General features: G+C 42.7%; 1 protein-coding gene across 13 annotated transcripts; it reads right to left on the bottom strand.

Annotated features, from left to right (window-relative positions):
• Positions 1-217: 217 nt before the first annotated feature.
• Positions 218-24,099, bottom strand: LOC148662753 (uncharacterized). Of its 13 annotated transcripts, none has more exons than XR_015936395.1 (12): positions 23,719-24,099; positions 21,077-21,106; positions 20,092-20,121; positions 19,870-19,923; positions 19,258-19,368; positions 18,269-19,021; positions 17,085-17,147; positions 10,735-10,797; positions 10,151-10,330; positions 2,763-3,163; positions 1,511-1,855; positions 218-531 (listed from the first exon to the last, which is right to left on the bottom strand). XR_015936395.1 is itself a non-coding variant. In XM_088631309.1 (9 exons), coding segments are annotated over exons 1-7 (351 nt in total). In that variant the 5' UTR covers positions 23,819-24,099; the 3' UTR covers positions 9,630-10,330; positions 10,735-10,797; positions 17,085-17,145. The 13 variants fall into 13 exon arrangements, 10 of the variants coding, with proteins under 10 accessions (XP_088487435.1, XP_088487434.1, XP_088487437.1 ...); XR_015936394.1 differs by having other exon boundaries at positions 10,151-10,248; XM_088631309.1 differs by lacking the exons at positions 218-531; positions 1,511-1,855; positions 2,763-3,163; positions 19,258-19,368 and having other exon boundaries at positions 9,630-10,330; positions 18,269-18,340; positions 18,959-19,021.
• Positions 24,100-24,136: the final 37 nt, after the last annotated feature.

The following is a 24,136-nucleotide window of genomic DNA, read 5'->3' as shown; positions in this document are numbered from 1 at the left end:
CTGTCTCTAAATTCATTATTTGCTCTTGATTGAGTTCTGTATTGCAGCTGTGAGAACAAGGACAGATGAGGGAGAAACAGCTCTCTGCTGCTGTTCTCTCAAGCTGGATTCTCCTGAGACAAACTTAGCCCACTGACCTACTGCCTGGGGCTCTGGGACAGTCTGTTAGGGTTGGACTCAGCAGTGTAGCAGAAGAAGGGGCTGGGATATCTTCCAGTTGCATCGTTCCATTCACCTCTTTTTTATTATTATGTACACCATCTTTTAAAAACATCTCTGTGCACTGGGCTCCTCCTGCACCTGGCTCCCCAGGACTCCAGTTGTGAAACCCAGAGCACCCCCCGTCAGACCACTCCCAGCCATCCTGGAGCAGAGCAATCCAGACAGCGTGTCCCTGCGCCATCGTCTTGATCTGCTCAGACTCTCCCACACTGTCCACCCTGAGCAGGTCGGTGCAGCTCTGTCTGCAGTGTCTCTGGGCTGCAGCGAAAGTCTTGTTTTCCTCAATTACTCTGTACTGCTGTGTCCCACCTGTGAAGACATCAGGAATGATGGTGTGTACAGCTGTGAGACTACAAATCCTACAATACTTTGCACCCCCCATTTCCTGTTTCTTGTTCATTCCTATGTATAGTTAAATAGGTAAAGTTTTATTCAAACATTTTAGCTGTGATGCCTTCTTCGGGGTCTGATAGTTAAAAAGCTCTCATTCCAATCCCCTTGTTATCATCAGTTCCCCTTTCACCTAGGTGAGCTGGACATGTTCATGTTATTTTGTTATTATTGGCAAAAAATATTTTTCAATTTTTTTCCATTTCTCTAGATCTGATAATCGGGTAAACCAAGATGTGACATAAATACATTTTTTTGTTTGTTTAGATAAATGTTTTTTTAAGCAATATAAATATTGAACCTAATATGTTTGCTCTTCAATGAACACAGTAACCAGGTCTGTGATTGTGCCAGCAGTATTTTGTTTTTGTTTTTGAATTTTGTTTTTATTTAAAACTATTTTCATTGCATGGACAGTTATGGACATTGTCAATGTGACAATTACACAATATGCAATAACATTAATACAATAACCTTCTCAGTGTGATTTAGAGAGGTCTCTGTGGTTTATGCTCTCGGATACTGTATGATATTTGTGATTACTGAATGCTCTGTCATTCTGAGAGATATTAGTGTTAAGTTACAGCTTACTGTAATAATGAAAATACATTTAAAATTCTAAGAAAAGGGGTCTTTATAGGTCTTTTCCTGTGATATGATCCCAGGGAAAAAATGTGTTGAAGTTTGTGTATTTTAAACCTGATTTGTAAATGCACACGTAATTTAGGACTACATTTCCCCTGATGCAATGCAATACAATGACTGCAACATGTGATGAGACTACAAATACCAAAATGCACTGCAATTGAGCTCTTCCTGTTCCCTGCTTATTCCTGTGTTCTACAGTTTAACTCAGATATCACTCTGAGATTCAGTCCTGTGTACAGGGTTGTCTCACCTTGACTCTCACATATGAAGTAGTTCTCTTCACTACAGTCTCTCTCCTCCCAGAATTCCGCTGCGTTGAGAGCAGCACAGGGGAGCTGACTCCTCCAGTGAGCGAAGGTCACGACCTCTCTGCCAGTCCACCGCCAGCTCTCTCTGCAGTCTCAGTACAGGCCCATCCCGGCTGTGCCACTGGGCAGGTTAGTAGTATTCCGGACTGTGTCCATTTCTGCTGTGCTGTTGATGGAGGCCAGGTCAGTGTAGTTGTCTCTGCAGTGTCTATGAGCGTCAGCCCAGTTCAGGGGTGAGTCCACAAAGTAGAACTTCCTGATGAGGCTGGATCCAGAAGGATAGAGCACTGGTAACACAGAACCATGGGTTGTGTAAGTTTCTCAAATTAATCTGTATTGCAGTTAAAAGGGTCTATAAGCTATAGAGTCAGTTTGTTTAAATACATTGTGAGACACAGTAACACCACATTGCTGCTGTACTCCACCCGAAACTCACTCGTCACACTGGCGATAAGAGAGGTGACCCTCCTGTCTATAACGGACAAGTCTGTGTGTGACTCTGACAGCATGGCTGTACTGTACCTGAGCCCTGTAGACACTAACAATGCAGCTGGATCTGCTGAGTGAGACAGACTGAACACTGTCCATCTTACAATAATGACCTGGGGGAACCAGGTCCTCCTGTGCTGTGTTTTTACACAGGCGGTTCGTCTCTTCCTGACCTCTCATACAAACCAAGCCATCCTGAGCCGGGGTGGGTCACTGGGAGGGTTTCTAGCTCTGATCCCTGTGGAAGACGCGCCCAGTGCTGTCCTCGCTGCTTGATGAGAAGCAGCAGCTCTGTAGTTGGTCCTAATGTTTGTGCCGGAGAATATTTCCAGACCCTGTTTCTGCGTGACTGGTATCGTTGCCTGTGGGTGATCTCTACCTCTGTGTCAGCGGCTGTGTATTTAAGTCTGGGTCCTTGTGTTTGGATCTGCTGGATCCAAGTGTGAGGAAGAACTGGGCAGCCTTGTGTCAGGGGGCCCTTGGTGCTGATCACCATCTCTCAGTCTCGTGTTTTGTGTGAAGCAATACCCATCTGTGCCTATCCTTCGCCCCCCTTGTTTATCGAATTTCTGTTACTCCCCTCAGAATGCAGATACCGACACCACAACTTCAAAACCAACAGATCTAAGATCTCATTCATACCTGCAGCCATATCCTTAGCACTTGATTATCTATGCAAATTTAATAATAATAATAATTGCTTACACTTATATAGCGCTTTTCTGGACACTCCACTCAAAGCGCTATACAGGTAATGGGGACTCCCCTCCACCATCACCAATGTGCAGCATCCACCTGCATGTTGGTGTTGTGGTCGTATTTTTTTTGTCTGGTTCTCTGGACGCCCACACTGCTGCTGTGAGTAGTAGAATAATAGAGACTCTCTCTCTCTGCAGCGGATGAGAGCTGAGGGGCTGACTGGAGACGCGTGCCCAGGGGCTGCTGGACTCCCCCAGTCCTGCACAAGCGCCCTGCTGCTTGACCTGGGAGCAGAGTCACAGGCTCATCTGCCAGGAAGAGAAACACCAGCCCCTTCCTCTCAATCCTAGCAGATCTGCTCAGAGGTGAAGACACAGCGTCTCTCTCGGCTCCGGGTTCGAATCCTCCTGCGTGACACAGCACAGACACGTCTGACACAGTTCCTACAGGTCACTGGCGTGCTCAGGACTCGCTAATGGGTTCAGTCAGATCTGAATTAACTCAGCCCTGCTGGGCTGCTACTGATCCCCCTGGCTGGTGTGGATCGGTCACCAGTGGAGACTGGGGAATACTCTCGAGATCCTGATCCCCGTTTAAACTGTCAGGACCCCCCACTTCCACTCAAAAACACCAGACTCTGCACTGCTGGAAGAGATTCCCAACAGTGGATTTCTTCATTCTCATCCTGCTCTCCTGTCTTCCCTGCTGATAGCATTAAGGAAATGTTCTTGACTCTGGTCTTGTCCAATTGGGCTGGCAGTGTCCAGCGCCCCAGCAGTGTCAGGCTCTGCTGTTCTGGGTTCAGATGGGCTGGCAGTGCCCAGGTCTGACAGTACTGCCCCAGCAGTGCCAGGCTCTGCTGTTCTGGGTCCAGATGGGCTGGCAGTGCCCAGGTCTGACAGTACTGCCCCAGCAGTGCCAGGGTCTGCTGCTGACCCTGTTCTGGGTCAGAGAGTCTAGGTCTTGTATAGCTGATCTGAAAGTTCTCTGTTTTTCATGTATGTTGTTTTGGTCTTATGTGTCTGTGTTTTCTTTCTAATAGTAGAGATGTTTAAAATAGTTTTTCCAGATTGATCCATTTTGGCTTGCCAATTCTTCTGGTTTTGGTTTATTTAAATTCTTCCATTTTTAATAGAAACTTTTTGATCTATCGATTCCTCGGTTTTCCGAGAGCTGTCCAGTTATGTGTGTGCTTCTTCTCCTCTTCAGGTTGTGTTTGCGGTGTTTTATCATCTCACAGTAAGTAGGTGAGGTGCATATCTGTGTTGTGTGGTTGTCTGTGTTTTTGGTTTGATTGTTCTCGCAGTGGTTTTCTAGCGTTTCTGCACTCTGTATCAAACCGTTCTTCTTGTGCTCTTGTTTCTTGAGTTCGTTTTGTATTCATTCTTTTGAATTTTAAATTTTGAGGCTGGTTTCTGAAATATGTGATTTAAATCTGTTATAGCCCTGTTGATGCCTGATTTGGTGGTTTGATACGCAGTGTTTTGGAATGTACAGTAGTTGATGATGTCTGAATTTCCTGGTCACTTACTATCTCCTCTCTGTCTGTCTCCTGCCTTTCTTTTTTCTCTCCCTCTGATTTGCCTACAAACACAGATTGTCTGTTCTCTATAACTAAACTCATGAAGGAAATACATTTGTTAAAAAAACAATAGGTGAACAAACAACCAACATAGGGAGTAAATAAATAACAATACTGATATCTCTCTTAGTTAAAATAAATAATTTCTTCAAGTAATTAAGAGACAGTATTTCAGTCAGTGACCACAGAGGCTAAAACACTCCTGAAGAACAGATGCCCCATCTCTTTAGGTACACCAATATTTCTATCTTCTCCTCTCCTCTCTCACTGCCATCTCTAACCTGTCTCTCTCTCTCCTCTCTCACCCCCATCTCTAACCTGTCTTTCTCTCTCACACACCCATTTCTAACCTGTCTCTCTCTCTGACTCTCTCTTCTGTCTCCTCTGCCTACAGACACAAACAGGAGCCTGACTGTTCAGCAGTTAATATTTCAGACCAAGAGGATCTGTAGTTAATTTTAGAGACTCTTGTACCAGTTTATATCTCTTGCAGAGTGGCAGGTAGCTACTGTCTCAATAGCAGGAGGCTCTACACTGAGGAGTCACTCTGCCCTGAGCCTTACCTCCTCAGTGCTGTGTGTCGGTTGGTCAGGGCGTCTCTCCAGCTGAGCTGTTTGTGTGATGTGTGTCATGCCCTCTGCAGCCAGAGGGCGCTCCTTCTCTGTCCTGTCCCTAGTTCCCTGCCTGCTGTCCTTCCAGTCCCTCTCTTTCCCTTGGGCTATATATTTCCGGGTCTTGCACTCTGCCCTCGCTTAGCATGGACGTTCGGATGTCCTGAGACCCGTCTAGCCCCAGGTCGCCCCACGTCCGCTACCTGAGGGCATAGGTATCTATACGGCACTCCTGAACTCTTTGCACTAAGGAGCCCGGGCCTTTTTCCTGTCTCGCCGCTACGCATATGGGTCTTTTTCCGCTCTCCTGCCTGTGTCTGTCAGGGGGTTTCAGTGGGAACAGTGCAGGAAGGACATCAGAGAGTCACCTTGCCTGAGAACTTGCACATTAACTCAATGCCTGCGTCTTCAGAAAAGCTTTTTCATTGGTTGATCCCTCTGTCTGCTCCCTTCCATCTTCTATTACACTTCTAATCCCTTGAATTTAATTGTACTACATCTGGTTTTCCTATCTTTTTATATTGTTTTCTTACTGAGACTCACTTTGAGAAGCCACTTTTAGAGTTGTTAAAGTATTATTATTATAAATGGGATGAGACTGGGCAGTGAGCTGTTCCTAACAGTGGCTCCACCCTGGCAGAAACACCTCCTGCTTTACAAGTTCAATCCAACATAAATTCAGCCGGAACTCTTTCAGTTACTCTTTCTGGTTCTCTTCTCCTTGTTTCCGTTCGGAAGAGGGGACAGAGGGGTTACAACTTCCTTTACATCGCCTATAGACTATAGGAACATATTCCCACCACACAGAACAAGTTACAGTATGAGCACTGAGTGCCTGTTTCCCTACCAGAGGGAGCGTCACCCTCTTTTTTCGCTGCAGAACAGATGTGGGATGAATGGTGTCTCCCCAAGAGCTCACAGCTGGTGCCCTCTGGCCGCCATCTGGTGTCTTTCAGAACACACTGCGTTCCGATCCTTTGAGCACAGCTTGTCTGAAAGGTCTTTACACCCTGTATGGCTCCCGGCACCCTGCACAGTCACTGGCAGCAGCTGATAGTTGTGATAGGACATTATGAAAGTACACAGCTGTGTGAGTGCGTCTGCTGTAGGGGTGACCGGGCAGCCCAGAATATCTTCAATGGAAAAACTCTGATTTGGGGCCTTATGTGTTGATCTTTCCTTTTGTCTATTTACATATCATATATCTGCTCTACTGTTATATTCCTGTTTTCTCATTATTTGATATATTTTCTCCTGTGATTTGTCGTATCGTTACCTTATATTTGATTATTAAGTTACAGGTATTCTTATCCATTCAGCTGTGTTTGCTGGGTGGTTAGATTGTCTAATTTCCAGTTTTGTTTCCTTTGTATTCCAAACCTGTGATCACAGCTCATCTGAAAGGTTTTTACTCCCTGTATCATTCACCCCACACTGCGTCGCAGACAGTAGCTGCGGTCGTCCACTTTATCTGTCTCTTGGTTGAAAAACTGAAATTCCTGCTCTGCCCGAACTGTCTGTTGAGAGAATTAAAGTGTGATAGAGTGTGGAGTGTTAAAGTAGCTCCTGTCAGGTTTATTGTATTGCTGTTGCTTTGTTTGAATGCCCTTTGTGGGAATGACTCTGTAAATGGCTGACTTGCTTGTAACTCATTAATCCATACCGAATTTGATCTTGAACAAAATTCCAAAATAGTAGAAACATAGAGACCCCCCCCCCCCCAAAGTATGAACAGTTGCCTTAAGAATGTCGTGGGGAATGACAGTAATAAGTATTACAGTTTATCTTAAAGAAATATACACAGTATTCTTGTAGTTGGAACGTGAGGTTTAGTGCATATACATTTCAAATCCTGCATATATACTTAGAAAAAATGTAATGAGTATTATGATAGCCTACTGTACTGTATCCTTGCAGATACTTTTTGAACAATCCTCGATTGGACAGCAGAAAAAAAATGATGATAATAATAATAATAATAAACTTTATTTTATATAGCGCCTTTAAAGGTGGCTTCTCAAAGCGCTTTACAGGATGACAATAACAATAAATAAGAAGACTACAACAATAAATAAGAAAATTTCACAAGACAGGACACAATTATAATTACAACAATACAACAATAACAATAGAGGAGACCGTGGAAGATGGTATTAAGAAGAGCAGAGGGGTGAAGAATGGAACCAGTTAAGTAAAGGCTTTTCTGAAAAGGAGGGTTTTGAGTCTGGATTTGAAGGAGTTTAGAGAAGGTGACTCTCTAATATCCTTGGGCAAGGAGTTCCAGAGCTTGGGGGCATAGCAGGAGAAGGCCCTGTCGCCCATACAATGTAGACGGGCTTGGGGGACAGTAAGGAGGGCAGAATTTGAAGAGCGGAGGTTGCGAGGTGGGGAGTAGGGCGATAAAAGTTCAGACAGGTATTGAGGTGCCAAGCCATGTAAAGCCTTGTAGGTGAGCATGAGGATTTTAAAGTCTACGCGGAATTTGACCGGAAGCCAGTGCAAGGACTCCAGGATAGGAGTAATGTGAACACTTGCACTAGATCTGGTCAGGATTCTGGCTGCTGAATTTTGGACATACTGCAGCTTGTTCAGAGTAGATTTAGATACCCCAGGGAGCAGAGCATTGCAGTAGTCAATTCGAGAGAATACAAATATGTTGATCAGCTTTTCAGCCACAGTTAATGATAGCATAGGGCGTAGTCCTGCGATATTTCTAAGGTGAAAATTTTGATTGGAGCTCAAGTACAGAGCCATCTACAGACAGGGTTACAGGACTGGCTTTACGAAGTTGATGGGGGGTACCAATAAGCATGACTTCAGTCTTGTCACAGTTAAGATGAAGGAAGTTTTGAGTCATCCAAATTTTTATGTCAGAGATGCAATTAGATAGAATAGAGACAGCCACATCAGTGTCGGGTTTGGTATGGATGTATATTTGAGTATCGTCAGCGTAAAAATGAAAGCTGAGGCCATGTGATCTTAAAAGCTGACCAAGTGGGAACATGTAAATGCTGAAGAGCAAGGGGCCCAGTATTGAGCCCTGAGGGACACCAGACTTGACAAGACCAATTTCAGACCTGTTCCCATTGAGAGAGACAAAGTGACAGCGATCAGTGAGGTAAGACTTAAACCATTTGAGGGCAGTGTCAGAGACTCCAAACACAGTCTCGAGACGAGAAAGCAAGATGTTATGGTCAACAGTGTCAAAGGCAGCACTGAGATCAAGAAGGATGAGTATGGAAAGAGAACCAGAATCAGAAGCTATTAGGAGATCGTTGGTGACTTTGACTAAGGCGGTTTCTGTGCTATGATATCAGATAACTTTCATATTCTCAATTCTGAAAATCAACTTCTCCTCTCTGGAAAACATTTTAGGGTTCCCAGATGTATATCAAATTGATGCTAATATTCATGTTCCCTTATCTATTTAAACAGGGTAAATAAATCTGTGTCAGTAACGGCTTACTTTGTAACAAACTACGTAATGTGTAATTTAGGTGATGTGTAATATTTTGTGATGTATTCAGATGACCCGAAGCAATGTCTGTCCATAGAAAGTTTTCCCTAGGGGGATAGGACATCAAATAAAGTTGATCTTATCTTAAAACTGTTTTTCCTTATTCAAGTACGTTTGCATTACAAGCATGTGGTTTTTGCATTTTTATGATATTTCGGATGTGAATCTGTTATTTTTGTTGAGCTTTGTCTAGACAAGTAGCCTTACTTATACAGTATGTGGAGCGATTTGCTCATGAGATGTCTGCTTGTTCTATTTCTGAGCTCAGTATAAGGGGTAGAAAGCATGACTGTAACATAACCCACCTCTCGTCCTGGCCCGAGCCTGAGGCTCGCCCCCTAGTGCAGGGTTAGAGGTGTGAAATAACGTTGTAACTATTGCTCCATTAATAACATGTTGATTGCATGTTTCTAGATGGGTATAACAGAGATCTCAACTACAGAGGGGCCTTATAAGCCAATGAAACATGGTAGCTTCCTGAGAGACACCACAGGAAGACAGGAGTTTGTGATGAAAGTTCGGGAGGGATGGCAACAGCCAAGTTCAATCAGACAGGCTGTCAGTATTTTAGCATTCACTCCTGACTCCTCTCCTGAAACACTGTGAATACTGCACGTGATCCCCCTCTCTCCCTCGCATCCCTCCTCCACCCCGTCTCCACCTGTGCAGCTGTCCCCTGGTCACTCCTCCTCCTCAGCCAAGTTGGTTCGGCCAGATTTTCACACCATGATCCTTTCAGTACGCTTAATTCTTGGTCTTGTTTCTTTTCTCCCCAGAAAACTGACTGTTCGCCCCACCTCTGCACTAAGTGGCCTCCTGATAAAGTCAGGTTCCCTTGTGCCTTGTGTTTACAAGTAATACTTCAGACCGGTCGGCCTCGCCTCAGGGTGTTTGGGTGTTTGATATTATACAGTTGCAATGCTGAGGCCTGTGATTGTGATGCTTTAAGGCTACAGGAGTCTCTCTGGAAATCCTGAGTGATTTCCGGCGTTCAGGCAGAAATACAGTACCACCCTCCCACAGTGCCAGTCCTACAGTGTCCAGTCTGCAGAATCTCCTTGAGATGTGGTCTCTCCGATAAGCGATCCTGCCAGCGAAAGACTAGCTAAAGAAAGCAGGATGTTCTGTATGTTTCAGTTAATTATACTGTAAATGCACAGATGTTGAGCTCATCATCCTTTTAATTAAAATATATTTTGTCATCTATGCTAACTGTAGCTAAGATCAAACTATCAAGGTTACAAATAAATAATTATAAATTAAATATATGCATTATATTGCTAACGCTGATGCAAGAGGCAAGTCATAGGAACTGAACACAGAATGGATAGGAGTCACAGTGAATGAGAGAGGAATGAACTAAATTATTTAAAAGGATTAAAACACTGAAAAACAGGAGACACAATAAGAGATAGTAGATCACAGGAAATACCTCAGTAACAAACATACAAACACACAGGACAGGAGACACAGCGAGAGAGAGGAGATCACAGAGAATCCCTCAGTTTTAAGTAGACACAACCGGACAAGAGACAGAGTGAGAAAGAGTAAATGAAATACAGTGGGATTGATAGGAGATGGGTTGTAAAGAGATTGGACACACAGAGATGGAAAGAAAGACGGTGTCGGTTGAACTCGCTGACTGAGTTATTTGACGTTGCTATTTCTTTGGCAGATTAATTACTTCCAAGCACACGAGGTCCAGAATTTCGCTGGCGTGGAAGAATTGTTCCAGGTTGGTCTCCTCCCATTCCTGCAGGTCAGTGCCCCTTCAGTCAGACTCTGTGTTCAGGGAGACACACAGAGAAGTCTCACACTGTGAAAAATGCTCCAGAGCATTTGTCCACCTTTTGGAATTCTTCTCCTATAGTGAACAGTGAAATAAAACCAAGAATGGGAGACTTCTTTACACAAAGGGTGGGGTGTGTATAGAACAAGCTGCCCAGCTATGTTGTTGAAGCTGATACCCTGGCTTCTCTCCAGACACAGCTGAATTAAATCATGGGATCAATTAATCACTAACTACCAGACAGTGTTGAAAAAACTAAAAACCTTCTCTTGTTTTTAACCTTTCTTCAGTTTTTAGAAAACCTGTATGCAGAAAAAAAATATTTTTTACTACTTCAACGGTCAGATCTCTGGGTATTTAAATCTGACTAGAATGTGTATTGTACAAAATCTCTTTTTCACTATCAGTGTTGTTTTTAGTGTCATTTTCATTACTTCTGCAGGTTTTATACTGTGGTTAACAGTTAAAAAAGTCCTCACTTTGTGCTGCTCTCGGTTTGTTGATGGTGGCGTACTCAACATCACTGTTTGGTTGTGTGATGTCTGTAAAGAACAGGATACAGGTCAACACTTACGTTAACTTATACTATACAGGTCATCACTTATACAGATGCAGCCATTCAAAGTGCGCGGTACAGACACGTACCGGAGGTAATTGGCTACGGCGTCGTGCATCGTGACGCGTGATGACGCAAAATACCGCGGTACGTGATTGGTTGACCGACAGGGGCACTCGTGGTCTGTTGGTCTGTCGTAGAAAGACTTACTGTAAACGTCTTTACTGTGCCCGTTGTAGATATTGAATTTTACCACTGAAGGGAAATCTTAGTAGCTGAGCATAAAAAGAATAGGAGCATACTGTAACGCGTGTGAAAGCCATAAACGATATTAATTTTGGAACATAAACATACAGTATATAGCTGGTCTTGGTACTTTAAAGAAAAAAATACACACCAGTATTCCATTTCTCCCTAAACATTGTAAGCTTCGAAGTCTTTAACGTGATAACAAGCATACTTTTAGAATTTGATTGAAAGGGAATATAATATGGAATCGCGTATCTCAAGAATTTAATAACGGTATGATTACATCCGTGTGCTGCGACAGGGCTGTGTAGGGCTGTTTTCGCCTGCTTGTTCATGTGAACTGTCTTGTAGCCTACTGGTCAAGGTGCGTGACTACCAGCTGGTAGGTTGTGTGTTCGAATCCAGCTGGTGCTGGACTTTTCATTTTTATTTATTTATTTTTTAATCGCGTAACATAAACATATTACCGTATGCAAACTGTACTGTATACAGTATGTATATGTATATTTAATGTCTTAACTGTGCCCGTTTAATTGAATTTAAAAAAATTATTTAACACGAACATTAAGCTGTTTACATCTTCCGCCTGAGAACAGTCACCCGTTGCTACCCAACGTAGAATGGTGATTGGCTGACACCATCTGACACCCCTCTGATTGGAGAAAAAAGATGTGCTGGTTTGCTATACATACTGTACCAGGAAGAGGATTTCTTTCTATTCAAAACGTGTATTATAAAAGTTTAAGAAGTAAAAACCTTACAGCGTACACAGATTTCTAAACTGATCAGGATCGTTATCTTTGTCTTATGCATAATAATGTTCACCGCTCTGTCCAGCAAATTAATAATAAACTTTATTTTATATAGCGTTTTAAACGAATAAGTAATTAGATTGCTCATAAACCTAATCACTTGCTTTTTCTTTTTATTTAGGCTCAGATTTCAACTATAGATCGTATTATTAATAACCATAAGAACAACCAACCAACAAAAACAACCATATAAACATAATACCAACCAAAAACATAGATAACAACCACAATACAAAATCAAATATATCAAACCATTTTACTCTCGCAAAGTCCTCCAATTATCATAATCCCGCCCCTTATGCAAAACCAAACCTTCCTCCCATCCCAATTTATCATGTTTATCATAAACAAAATCCACCTCAATTTTCAACATAAAGCATTACACAAAATCAATACCTCAACACTCCATACTCAACAACGATAATTCACAAACAGCCAGAACATGTAACTACACATTCCCAAACAAACCTAATTTCCATAGCCCCGCCCCTTATGCAAAACCAACATCCCTCCCCTGTTCTCTCTCTCCCCTGGCGGTTGTAATTGTTTTTATTTTCAAATAAATTTTAGCAAAGTCATGTATTTTAAAAATCTTAAGATTTTTATATTTATGTCTTTATTTAGTGGTTTCATTAGTGACAAAGGCTTAACTTTCTTGGAAAAATGTCTTTTATGTAAACCATGTTTGCTATTAATTAATTCAGGGCTAAAATATGTTCATTGTCTTCTAATGAAAGAAGGGTTCCTTTCGCCATAGTCGGGAGCCTAGCCTTTAACTAGTAAGTACTGTACTTACTGGGTTTTTGAGGGGGGGGGAGGTGTCTTTCGCTGGAAATCTCGCCTCCTACTTTGAAAATACCCGTGAAACCGGTTCAATTTGTCACAGCCAGCACTCCTGCAGAGAGGGGGGTTGTACTTGCAGTGTATACAGTACACGCGTTCTGCTCTTCGTTAATGTGTAAGCCGGAACATATCATTATATCTCATTTTGTATTTCTTAAAAAAAATTGTTTTCCCAGCCAAACAGTATTGTTTTTAACCTGTAAAGCGCTTTGAGGAGCCACCTTTAAAGGCGCCATATACAATAAAGTTCATTATTATTACTATTGTAAATTTGCTGGACAGAGAGGTGAACATAATTACACAGAAGACAAAGATAGCGATTTACGTTGCATTGTGTATCGTGCTGCTTTAATACAGTTTTAAATAATTGAAAGTCTAAACAGTATCAGCTTTATTTATGGGTTTTAAATAAAGGTGATTTAAACGCGATTTAAATCAATATAAATGTTTATATTGTAACGCATAGGTGACTATTCATTGTTATTAAAATGACTTAAATTCGATCATGTTGTGATATTTAGAAATATACATTTGTTTGGTGCGAGTGAAGTTTTATTTAATCTCTGAGCCATACTGATTCTTCTGGAAGCCAGTTTCCGCCAGGGAGTAAAAAAAAAACACACTATGGTATTCTCTCCAATGCAGTGCAGTTAAAAACATACCTCTGATGCTGCTCCTAAATGAATATCGTTTATGACCATCAGAAGCTTTATGCTCCTTTTCTTTTTTCCAGTGGATTGAACAGGGAGAGGCATTTCATGATGTACTTTTCACTGATGAAACAACAGTGGCTCTGGAACAGTTTTCAACCATGTCGTTTTATAAAAAGGGGAGATATGTACACGTTACTGAAGCTAAAAGTTTAGCCTTTGTCACTAATGTAACCACTAAATAAAGACATATAGAAATCCCTACGTTACAGACTGTATATGGCTGGTATTGGTAGTTTAAAGAAAAAATACACACCAGTATTCCACTTTCTCCCTAAACATTTTAAGCATCAGAGTCTTACATGTGGTTATTTATTGCATAATTTAATTTTGAAAGCCACTGAGACATCAGGTACTACTGTTGTATTTATGAAAAAGAAACAAAACAAAAAACATACTAACAACTGTGCCATCCTACTCCTTAGTTAATACATTTTTTTATTCATAAACAGTTAACATTGTTAGCAAAATATTTTGAATTATATTTAACCCTATTTTTTCTTTAGTTTTGTATTTAACTTATTATATAATAGTCAGACTTAATGTATATTTGAACAATGAAAATATATTTTTACAAGATTTTACATTAAGCACTTAAAATTAATATGGTTAATAATAGTAAACTGTAACATGCTGTAACAAGATCGGTTAAACTGTGAAGAAAATGCTTTCAGAGAAAATGTTTCAGGTGTGAAGAACATAGATCTCCAATGCAATTTCAACCAAACCTATTCCCACACACCCTGCCCCCACTACCATTAGAATATACACAAACATTTTAGCGTTTCATTCTGAGCAGAAGACCCTCACACCTGAAGAGTGCTGGCTGTGACGAATTAAACCGGTTTTACAGGTTTCAATCACAGACCATGTGACATGGGACTCAGTAAACTAACAGCACCACTGGATTTGATAATACCTAACCAAAATCCGCAATATGGAAACAGAACCTAATTGTTGATAGATGATGTACTCGTAACATTTTTTCAAGACGAACTACAACATTTAAAAAATGACTTGTATGTACTTGATATCTCTAATCAATCCACGGGTCCCAGCACAAAACGAAAGTAAAACGCATACCGTTTCGCGCTTCTTATTAGTTGCTCAAAAGTAATTTGACCGTATGAAATGCATAATATAAACCTAGAAACATATACGTGAGCAGTACTTAAGCACTGTAGTATCGGTGTTAAGACATACCTCTCAAATACTGTAAATCAAGTTAAAAATATCTCAAGACCGATTCTGGTCGTAATGAAACCATGTTTCGTGTATGTTTTCTTTTTCATCTTGAAATAATTCATTTCTAAATACCTTTTTCACTGTTAACATCTTGCAGCAACTCTGCGACAAAATATACACTCTGACAGTTCATCCTGCTACCAACATTAAATAAAACAAATCTTAAGATTTCTATATTTATGTCTTTATTTAGTGGTTTCATTAGTGACAAAGGCTAAACTTTCTTGGAAAAATGTATTTTATGTGTTGCAGAAAAAACTGACTTGCTTTAACAAAATATGTTTACAAATCCTTTCACCTGGCATTTTCGTAGTTAGAAATTATGGAACGCTCTGTTAAAAGCAAGGGAGTTTTTATGTCCGTTGCAGTTCTTTTGCAACATGAATATAATTATATCGTTATTAATTTCTTGAGATACGCGATTCCATATTATATTCCCTTTTAATCAAATTCTAAAAGTATGCTTGTTGACTCCGGTATCACGTTAGTTAAAGACTTCGATGCTTAAAATGTTTAGGGAGAAATGGAATACTGGTGTGAATGTTTTCTTTAAAGTACCGAGACCAGCCATATACTGTATGTTTATGTTAAGATTTCCCTTCAGTGGTAAAATTAGATATGAATATTCAATACTTAAACAGGCACAGTTAAGACATTAAATATACATATACATATTGTATACAGTACAGTTTGCATACGGTAATATGTTTATGTTACGCGATTAAAAAATAAATAAATAAAACTGGAAGGTCCAGCACCAGCTGGATTCAAACACACAACCTGCCAGTTGGTAGTCATACACCTAGACCAGTAGGCTACAAGACAGCTCACATGAGCAGGCAGGCGAAACAGCCCTACATAGCCCTGCCGCAGTACACGGATATAATCATACCGTTATTAAATTCTTGAGATACGCGATTCCATATTATATTCCCTTTTAATCAAATTCTAAAAGTATGCTTGTTGACTCCGGTATCACGTTAGTTAAAGACTTCAAAGCTTACAATGTTTAGGGAGAAATGGAATACTGGTGTGTATTTTTTTCTTTAAAGTACCGAGACCAGCCATATACTGTATGTTTATGTTTAGATTTCACTTCAGTGGTAAAATTAGATATGAATATTCAATACTTAAACGGGCACAGTTAAGACATTAAATATACATATACATATTGTATACAGTACAGTTTGCATACGGTAATATGTTTATGTTACGCGATTAAAAAATAAATAAATAAAACTGGAAGGTCCAGCACCAGCTGGATTCAAACACACAACCTGCCAGTTGGTAGTCATACACCTAGACCAGTAGGCTGCAAGACAGCTCACGTGAGCAGGCAGCCGAAACAGCCTTACATAGCCCTGTCGCAGTACACGGATATAATCATACCGTTATTAAATTCTTGAGATACGCGATTCCATATTATATTCCCTTTTAATCAAATTCTAAACGTATGCTTGTTGACTCCGGTTTCACGTTAGTTAAAGACTTCGAAGCTTACAATGTTTAGGGAGAAATGGAATACCGGTGTGTATTTTTCCTTGTGATATTTTAAGCTCTAGTTGAATGATAGGTGTCGCATTTTAAATCATTTTCGTAGTTAGAAATTATGAAACGCCCTGTTAAAAGCAAGGAAGTTTTTATGCCCGTTGAAGTAAAACAAAATGCCTGACAAAGTATGGCTTGGACAGATTCCAAGTGCTTGTATAAATGTGCTAAAGAAATTATACTTTGAGTATACAGCTTGTCCAAAGTCATCCATTATTAATACTATTAGTAATATCTTCAGTAAAGGCTTTGATGCATAAATATTTCTGATAAAGGTAGGTTGTGTACTTTTGTCCAACTGAGCAATCTTGCTTTCATAAAATATACCAACATTTTAATGACTGATGATTAACATGCTGTAATACACAGTTCAAAATTAAAGGCTCAAATGCTGTACATGAGAGGTTAAGCTCCCCCTGGCGGTTTTACAAGGCGACGCCGGATAGTTAGTCACGTGACACACGTGAACCGCGTGATACCCCGGTGGGCGTGTCGCGGTATGCCGCGAAATACCTCACCCATTTTGAATGGCTGCATCTGTACTAACACTTAAACAACACTTACATTAACTGTACAGAACGACAGGACTCACTGTTCACACTTGTATTGACACTGTACATGACAACAGAACTCACTGTTCACACTCGTATCGACGCTGTACACGACAACAGGACTCACTGTTCACACTCGTATTGACAACGTACTGAACAACAGGACTCACTTTTCACACTCGTATTGACGCTGTACACAACAACAGGACTCACTCTTATTACACTTGTTCACACTTATTAAAACTGGACAGAGCAACAAGAAGTTATGTTTTAAAATTTCTGCTAGTTTTATAGGTATAAGTAAAAGGTCCTCACTTTGTGCAGCTTGGGATTTGTTGACTGTGGAGTATTCAACAGCAGTATCTGTCTGTGTTAATTCTGCAAAGAATAAAACACATGTTCTCACCCATTAACACTGTGCAGAGCAACAGTGATCTCGGTGTGTTAACACTGTACAGAACAGGACTCACTGTTCACAGTCATATTGACACTGTACTGAACAACAGGACTCACTATTCACACTCGTATTGACACTGTTCTCACTCATATTGACACTGTACTGAACAGGACTCACTGTTCACCCTCGTATTGACACTGTACTGAACAACAGGACTCACTGTTCACACTCGTATTGACACTGTACAGAACAATAGGACTCACTTTTCACACTCGTATTGACGCTGTACACAACAACAGGACAGATGTGATCTATCCACCCTTCCAGATGTGATGTCGGGCCTTTGCAGAACCTACCTCACGTCACCAGTTCCACCCCTCCAGCATTACTGTTCCCCACTTCTCCAGCTGGGCAGACTGGAGCCACAACAGGAGGTTACAACAGCAGCGTCTGCATCGGGGGCCTCGAACCCACGACCCGAACTGCACGCGGTCACAGCACGCCACCGAGGCCTACCAGCAGGCAGCTGCTCCTTGGGTTCGGAAGGCACTGGACTAGGAACGGGTCCAAGCCACCAGGGGGAGCTTACTGCGCTCTCTCGGGTCAACTGAGAGCTCCCTGCTGTGAAGTCACAGGAGGAACTGGTGCAGTCTGACCAAGAGACACTGGGAAATCTCCTGAGGGGCCCCTCCAGGGGCCTTCTGTCATAATCTCAAACACAATCTCAGTGGAGCCCCGCCTCAACCTGTCTGACTGTCCGAACCTGTGGCTCCTCCTCCTGCTGAGCAGGATCACTGCTGTGACAGCTCATCATCACTGGAGTAAAACTGACCCGTCTCTGGATGGTCTTATCCCAGCTCCCCTTCCCGCTCTCGATGTCTCCTGTGTCTGTAGGTGTTCCACAGGGAAACCAGTTCGACATTAAGTGCTCATCCTCTCACTACACTGTTTCCTGGTTGGTACCACCAAGGGAACACAGTGTTTCAATGGTTGGAAGGAAAAGGCATAATTTTTTAAAAAACCCGCAGAGCCACTTTATACTTCTGATGACGATAGAAGGGACATATTTACAAGTACTGTTATAAAAGGTCTCGGATCTCACAGTTACCGGCTGGGAGTGGAGTTTGCGCCAGGCAGTAATCGGAATCCGTTTTCTCCAGGCGTTCTGAAAAAACTCAAAACACATGATGAGAGACCGCAGTTTTAAAATTAGTTGAATGCAGATCGTGGACCGCTGGTTTGCTAACTGAACCAAACTTGCTCACGCTGGATCCCTTAAAACCCACAAACCCACAAACTCAGGACAGTCAGGACAGTGAAGGAGTCCTCATGGAGGAGATCAGATACAGTGAGAGAAGAGCCTAAGTCAGACAGAGACAGGATCAGAGACACAGTGGAGAATCAGGACAGTGAAGGAGTCCTCATGGAGGAGATCAGATACACTGAGAGAAGATCCACAGACAGAGAGAGGATCAGAGACACAGCGGAGAGTCAGGACAGTGAAGGAGTCCTCATGGAGGAGATCAGATACACAGAGAGAAGAGCCACAGTCAGACAGAGACAGGATCAGAGACACAGGGGAGAATCAGGACAGTGAAGGAGTCCTCATGGAGGAGATCAGAGATACTGAGAGAAGATCCACAGTCAGACAGAGACAGGATCAGAGACACAGGGGAGAATCAGGACAGTGAAGGAGTCCTCGTGGAGGAGATCAGATACACAGAGAAGATCCATAGACAGAGACAGGATCAGACACACAGTGGAGAGTTAGGACAGTGATCCCTGTACTCACGGCTTGCTCTAGCTCCTGTGTCCTTGATGACTTCATAGAAAGGCTCTGGCTTTGTCTGACTGTCTGCAGAGAGAGGAGAACGGACAGGGTGGGTATCTGTAAAGGTGTGGCTGGGGGTCCCATAGAACCAGGATTGGGGACCCCTGAATGATGTCATCAGTTAGCACTGGAGATTCAGAGTTCAGCTGGAATGAAGACTTAGAGATGTGGGTGTGTGGGGGGGGGACCCCTGGACCCCTGTTCTAGATGATTGATCTCCAGAGCATGGGCGGGGGAATGGAGAGATGAGTGGATCCTACCTCTGGGTCTCCTTCTCTTTCTGTGACACAGGATCCCCAGCACGAGCACACAGCACATCAGTAGGACTCCTAGTGAAGACTAGATCGCAGCCCAGTTCATTTGCCTCTCCTCTGTAGACACACCAGAGAGCGTGCTGAGATAATTCAGACACGTGCAGAGGAGTGTACACTGGAGGCTGTTTCATGATGCACTAGCAGTGTTCACAGGGTGAACACTCCTGGTGTTCACAGTGCACTCCCAGTATTCCCACTGCACTCCTAGTTTTCACAGGGTGCCCAGAGCACTCCTCATGTTCACAGGGTGCCCAGATCACTCCTGGTGTTCACAGAGTACCCAGAGCACTCCTCGTGTTCACGGGGTGCCCAGAGCACTCCTCGTGTTCACATTGCACACCCAGTGTTCAGAGGATACCCAGTGTTCCCAGTGCAAACCAGGGTACACAGGATACCCAGTGTTTCCAGAGCACACCCAGTGTTCACAGGATACCCAGTGTTTCCAGTGCACACCCAATATTCAGAGGTTACCCAGTGTTCCCAGTGCACACCCAATATTCAGAGGATATCCAGTGTTCCCAGTGCACACCCTTGAAGTGGTATTCCAGCTATACTCACTGGGACTTGGAGGAGCAGAAGACTCTGTAGCAGTGGTGCTGCATGTTGTTGAGTCTGGGAATGAATAAAAGAGGTTGGTTCGGCACAAGCTCCAGACACCAGTGGGCGGAATTGACATTGTCATCCTTTCTGTACCCTTTAACCAATGTGCAAACAACGTATCTTTTATTCCTCATTTATATAGAGGCTAGGGACCGTTAATAAAATTATATACTTTCTCACCTGCACATCCATTGCAACATGCATAACAGTCTGAAAAAGAAACAGAGTTTGATGAGGCACTGCAAACCCATCCTGGCTAACTCAGCCCCTGCTCACCCTTTAACCAGCATGCAGTCATGTTGAGTAAGTCCTGTTGTTCAGTACAGTGTCAATACGAGTGTGAACAGTGAGTCCTGTTGTTCAGTACTGTGTCAATATGAGTGTGAACAGTGAGTCCTGTTGTTCAGTACTGTGTCAATATGTGTGTGAACAGTGAGTCCTGTTGTTCAGTACAGTGTCAATACGAGTGTGAACAGTGAGTCCTGTTGTTCAGTACTGTGTCAATACGAGTGTGAACAGTGAGTCCTGTTGTTCAGTACAGTGTCAATACGAGTGTGAACAGTGAGTCCTGTTGTTCAGTACTGTGTCAATACGAGTGTGAACAGTGAGTCCTGTTGTTCAGTACAGTGTCAATACGAGTGTGAACAGTGAGTCCTGTTGTTCAGTACAGTGTCAATACGAGTGTGAACAGCGAGTACTGTTGTTCAGTACTGTGTCAATATGAGTGTGAACAGTGAGTCCTGTTGTTCAGTACAGTGTCAATACGAGTGTGAACAGTGAGTCCTGTTGTTCAGTACTGTGTCAATATGAGTGTGAACAGTGTCAATACGAGTGAGAACAGTGAGTCCTGTTGTTCAGTACAGTGTCAGTACGAGTGTGAACAGCGAGTCCTGTTGTTCAGTGCTGTGTCAATACGAGTGTGAACAGCGAGTCCTGTTGTTCAGTACAGTGTCAATACAAGTGTGAACAGCGAGTCCTGTCGTTCTGTACTGTGTCAATACGAGTGTGAACAGCGAGTCCTGTTGTTCAGTACAGTGTCAGTTCGAGCGTTAACAGCGTGACCTGTTGTTCCGTACTGTGTCATTACGAGCATGCAGACAACATATATTTATATTTAATTTATATAGAGGCTGGAGACCCTTAATGTAGTTATATACTTTCTCACCTGAACAATCAGTGCTGCTTTTATTAAAGTCTGAAAAAGAAACAGAGTTTGATGAGACACTGCAAAACCAGCATGGCTACCTCAGCCCCTGCTCACTCTTTAACCAGTGTGTAGCAAAATGGAAATGAGCGAAAGAAGGGAAAGAGAAGAAGCAGGGGAATGGAAAGATGGATCATTACTGTCCGCTGTGTCCCTGATCCAGTTGGTCCAGGGGTCTGTGTCTCTGGTCCAGTTAATACAAGGGTCTGTGACTCTGGTCCAGTTAGTCCAGGGGTCTGTGTCCCTGATCCAGTCAGTCCAGGGTTCTGTGTCCCTGGTCTAGTCAGTCCAGGGGTCTGTGTCTCTGGTCCAGTTAATACAGGGGTCTGTGACTCTGGTCCAGTTAGCCCAGGGGTCTGTGTCCCTGATTCAGTTAGTCCAGGGCTCTGTGTCCCTGGTCCAGTCAGTCCAGGGGACTGTGACTCTGGATCAGTTAGTCCAGGGGTCTGTGTCCCTGATTCAGTTAGTCCAGGGCTCTGTGTCCCTGGTCCAGTCTGTCCAGGGGACTGTGACTCTGGTCCAGTCAGTCCAGGGGTCTGTGTGCCTGGTTCAGTTAATACAGGGGTCAGCTGGAACCTATTTTAGGTTTTCAGATGTTCTTTTTTATTTGTGAATGTACCTGTATATTTTTGCAATACATATTTTTTCCTACTGTTTAGAGGGATATATACACTCACACACACACCCCCACAGTTCTGACTGCATATTTAGTGCAGCAGCTTCCTGTTGGGTTTCTGTGGCTTTTTAAAAAGCCGTTTGTCAATTTCCTCTTGGAGTTACAAGAGCCAGATAGATACGATCGACAAGAGCAGAGAAAATAGAAACGGTAAAAAAAGGCTTCCTTGCAATCTTGCAATTGCTGGCAATGTTTTTTGTATGTTCGTGTAAGGAAGAGGTGAATTTTGAGTGTCAGACAAATTAGAAAACGCTCGTGTGGAGAGGAGTGAGGAACAAGCTGCCCAGTCCATGTTGTTGAAGCCGATACCCTGGCTTTTCTGAAGACACAGCTGGATGAGATCCTCCAGTGAGGACAGGAGGCTCTTCTGCACACAAAGGGTGGTGGGAGTGTGGAACAAGCTGCCCAGGCATGCTGTTGAAGCCAATACCCTGGCTTCTCTCAGCCCAATTGGCCATGAGCTGTCACACAGGCCAGATGGGCCAACTGACACTTCTTTAAACAAAGGGGCGGTGTGGTGGCTCTGTGGCTAAGGATCTGTGCCTGTGGCTGGAAGGTTGCCACAGAATCCCACAGCCGGCAGAGGAATCCTACTCTGTTGGGCCCTCGAGCACAGCCCTCGTTGCCCCCGTCTGTGTGCCTGTGTGTCTCATGGAGAGCAAGCTGGGGTCTGCAAAAAGACAATTTCCTAATGCAAGAAACTTTATATGGCCAATATAGTGATCTTATCTTATGATCTTATCTAAGGGGTGTGGTGCTCCACACTATAACCAGAAAGGCTTATTTTTTCCATCGGTGTTTATCGGAGGACAAAAACAATTAATACAAATGATGTATTTGCAGAAGTAATTAACCAGTTAACATGGGAAGTAGTTTGTTGTAGGTGTGTCTTTGAGTTAACACTGCTAATTCCAAACAAGATAGCGGGTTGCATCTGCTCTACCAGAGTGATTGCTCTTACTGCGTCATATTAACCTGAAGAAAAGCTCCATTTCTCTACTAACGTCGATGCTTTTGATGCTTTTCTTCCAATTGCTGCTGCTTCTACTCCTCATAATCCTTTTCAGTTTTTGAGAACAAGATATTTAGCTTTGAAGCTGGAATTACAGAATATGTTTAGATATAAAACACGTGCAATATGTAGATATTCTGTCTGTGGTGCATCTCTTACAGTAAATTATCTGGTTCCTATCCTATGTATCTATGTGTATACTGTACGTACATACACAGTGGAAAGTGACAGTACTGGGACAGGGAGATGAAATGAAATGCACTGGTGTTTAAGAGACCAGTAAAGTCATATAGAGATCAGCAGAAAGAAAAAACCCACTGTTTCGGCTGCTGAGCTCTCTGAAAGGTGTGATGCACAGTATGTATAAATTATAGACCTATTTACACATCGTAATTGTGCCAAGATCCATGTATATGAACAAGTACAGGTTTATTCCACGCTGAAAAGAGAAGAAAAACAACATTTCATCATATAAACTTCTTTTTTTCTTCTCTTTTCAGCGTAGAATAAACCTGTACTTGTTCATATACATAGATCTCAGCACACATATGATATGTACGTACATGTATAACCTTTACTTGTTGCTTTGCAGCCTATGCATGCTGACGCAGCTCCCTACGTGATCTGTGTACAGTACATGTACATATCGTATGTCTGTGGAGAACTATGGATATGAACATTTACACTACAGTAATACTTTCATTTCTACGATTTTTGTCCTGCCTCCCAGCAGCTTTGTTTTACACACAGAAATGTAACAAAACAGAACACCCAAATATCTCCAAACATCTGCTGGATGTGTTTGTCGAAATGCACGTACTGTATGTGTGTAGAATGCTCTGGGACTCGGTAGTGTGCTGGGGGCCAGGTTATGGAAGGTGATGGAAAAAGGATGGGAAGACGGAGCTCGCTCACCTGTGGAGTCGCCGGAGCATCCGGTGACTTCCCCCACGCGGTTCAGAGGGAGCAGCAGCAGGAGGAGCAGGGAGATGAAGAGGCAGGCTCGGAGTCCCATGGCGTCTCTGCAGAGCCCAGCTGTGTCACACTCACACAGGCGCGGGTGTGAGCGGCACAGCTATTTGAACCCCCGCTGCTATGCTGGAGGGATGGGGCGGGGGGTGCCATGTCGCTTGGTTTCCTGCAAGTAGTTTCAGAAACTTGTGTCTCCTCCCAGCAAAAATGAGTGAAAAAAAAAACTGAAAATCAAGATTTGGAGACATTTAATTGCTCTGTATTTACACTTTAAGCAGGAACTGACCCATGAATAACCGGCTTACAAACCCCAGGTCGAGTCCAGTTGAGCCTCACTGTATGAACTGTGTTCAGTACTTAT

Source organism: Lepisosteus platostomus, chromosome 5 (genome assembly GCF_059453375.1).
Source record: "Lepisosteus platostomus isolate fLepPlt1 chromosome 5, fLepPlt1.hap1, whole genome shotgun sequence".
In the NCBI taxonomy this organism is placed as follows: domain Eukaryota; kingdom Metazoa; phylum Chordata; class Actinopteri; order Semionotiformes; family Lepisosteidae; genus Lepisosteus; species Lepisosteus platostomus.
The sequence above is the reverse complement of the archived record's forward strand: the minus strand, read 5'-3'. Positions and strand labels throughout refer to the sequence as shown.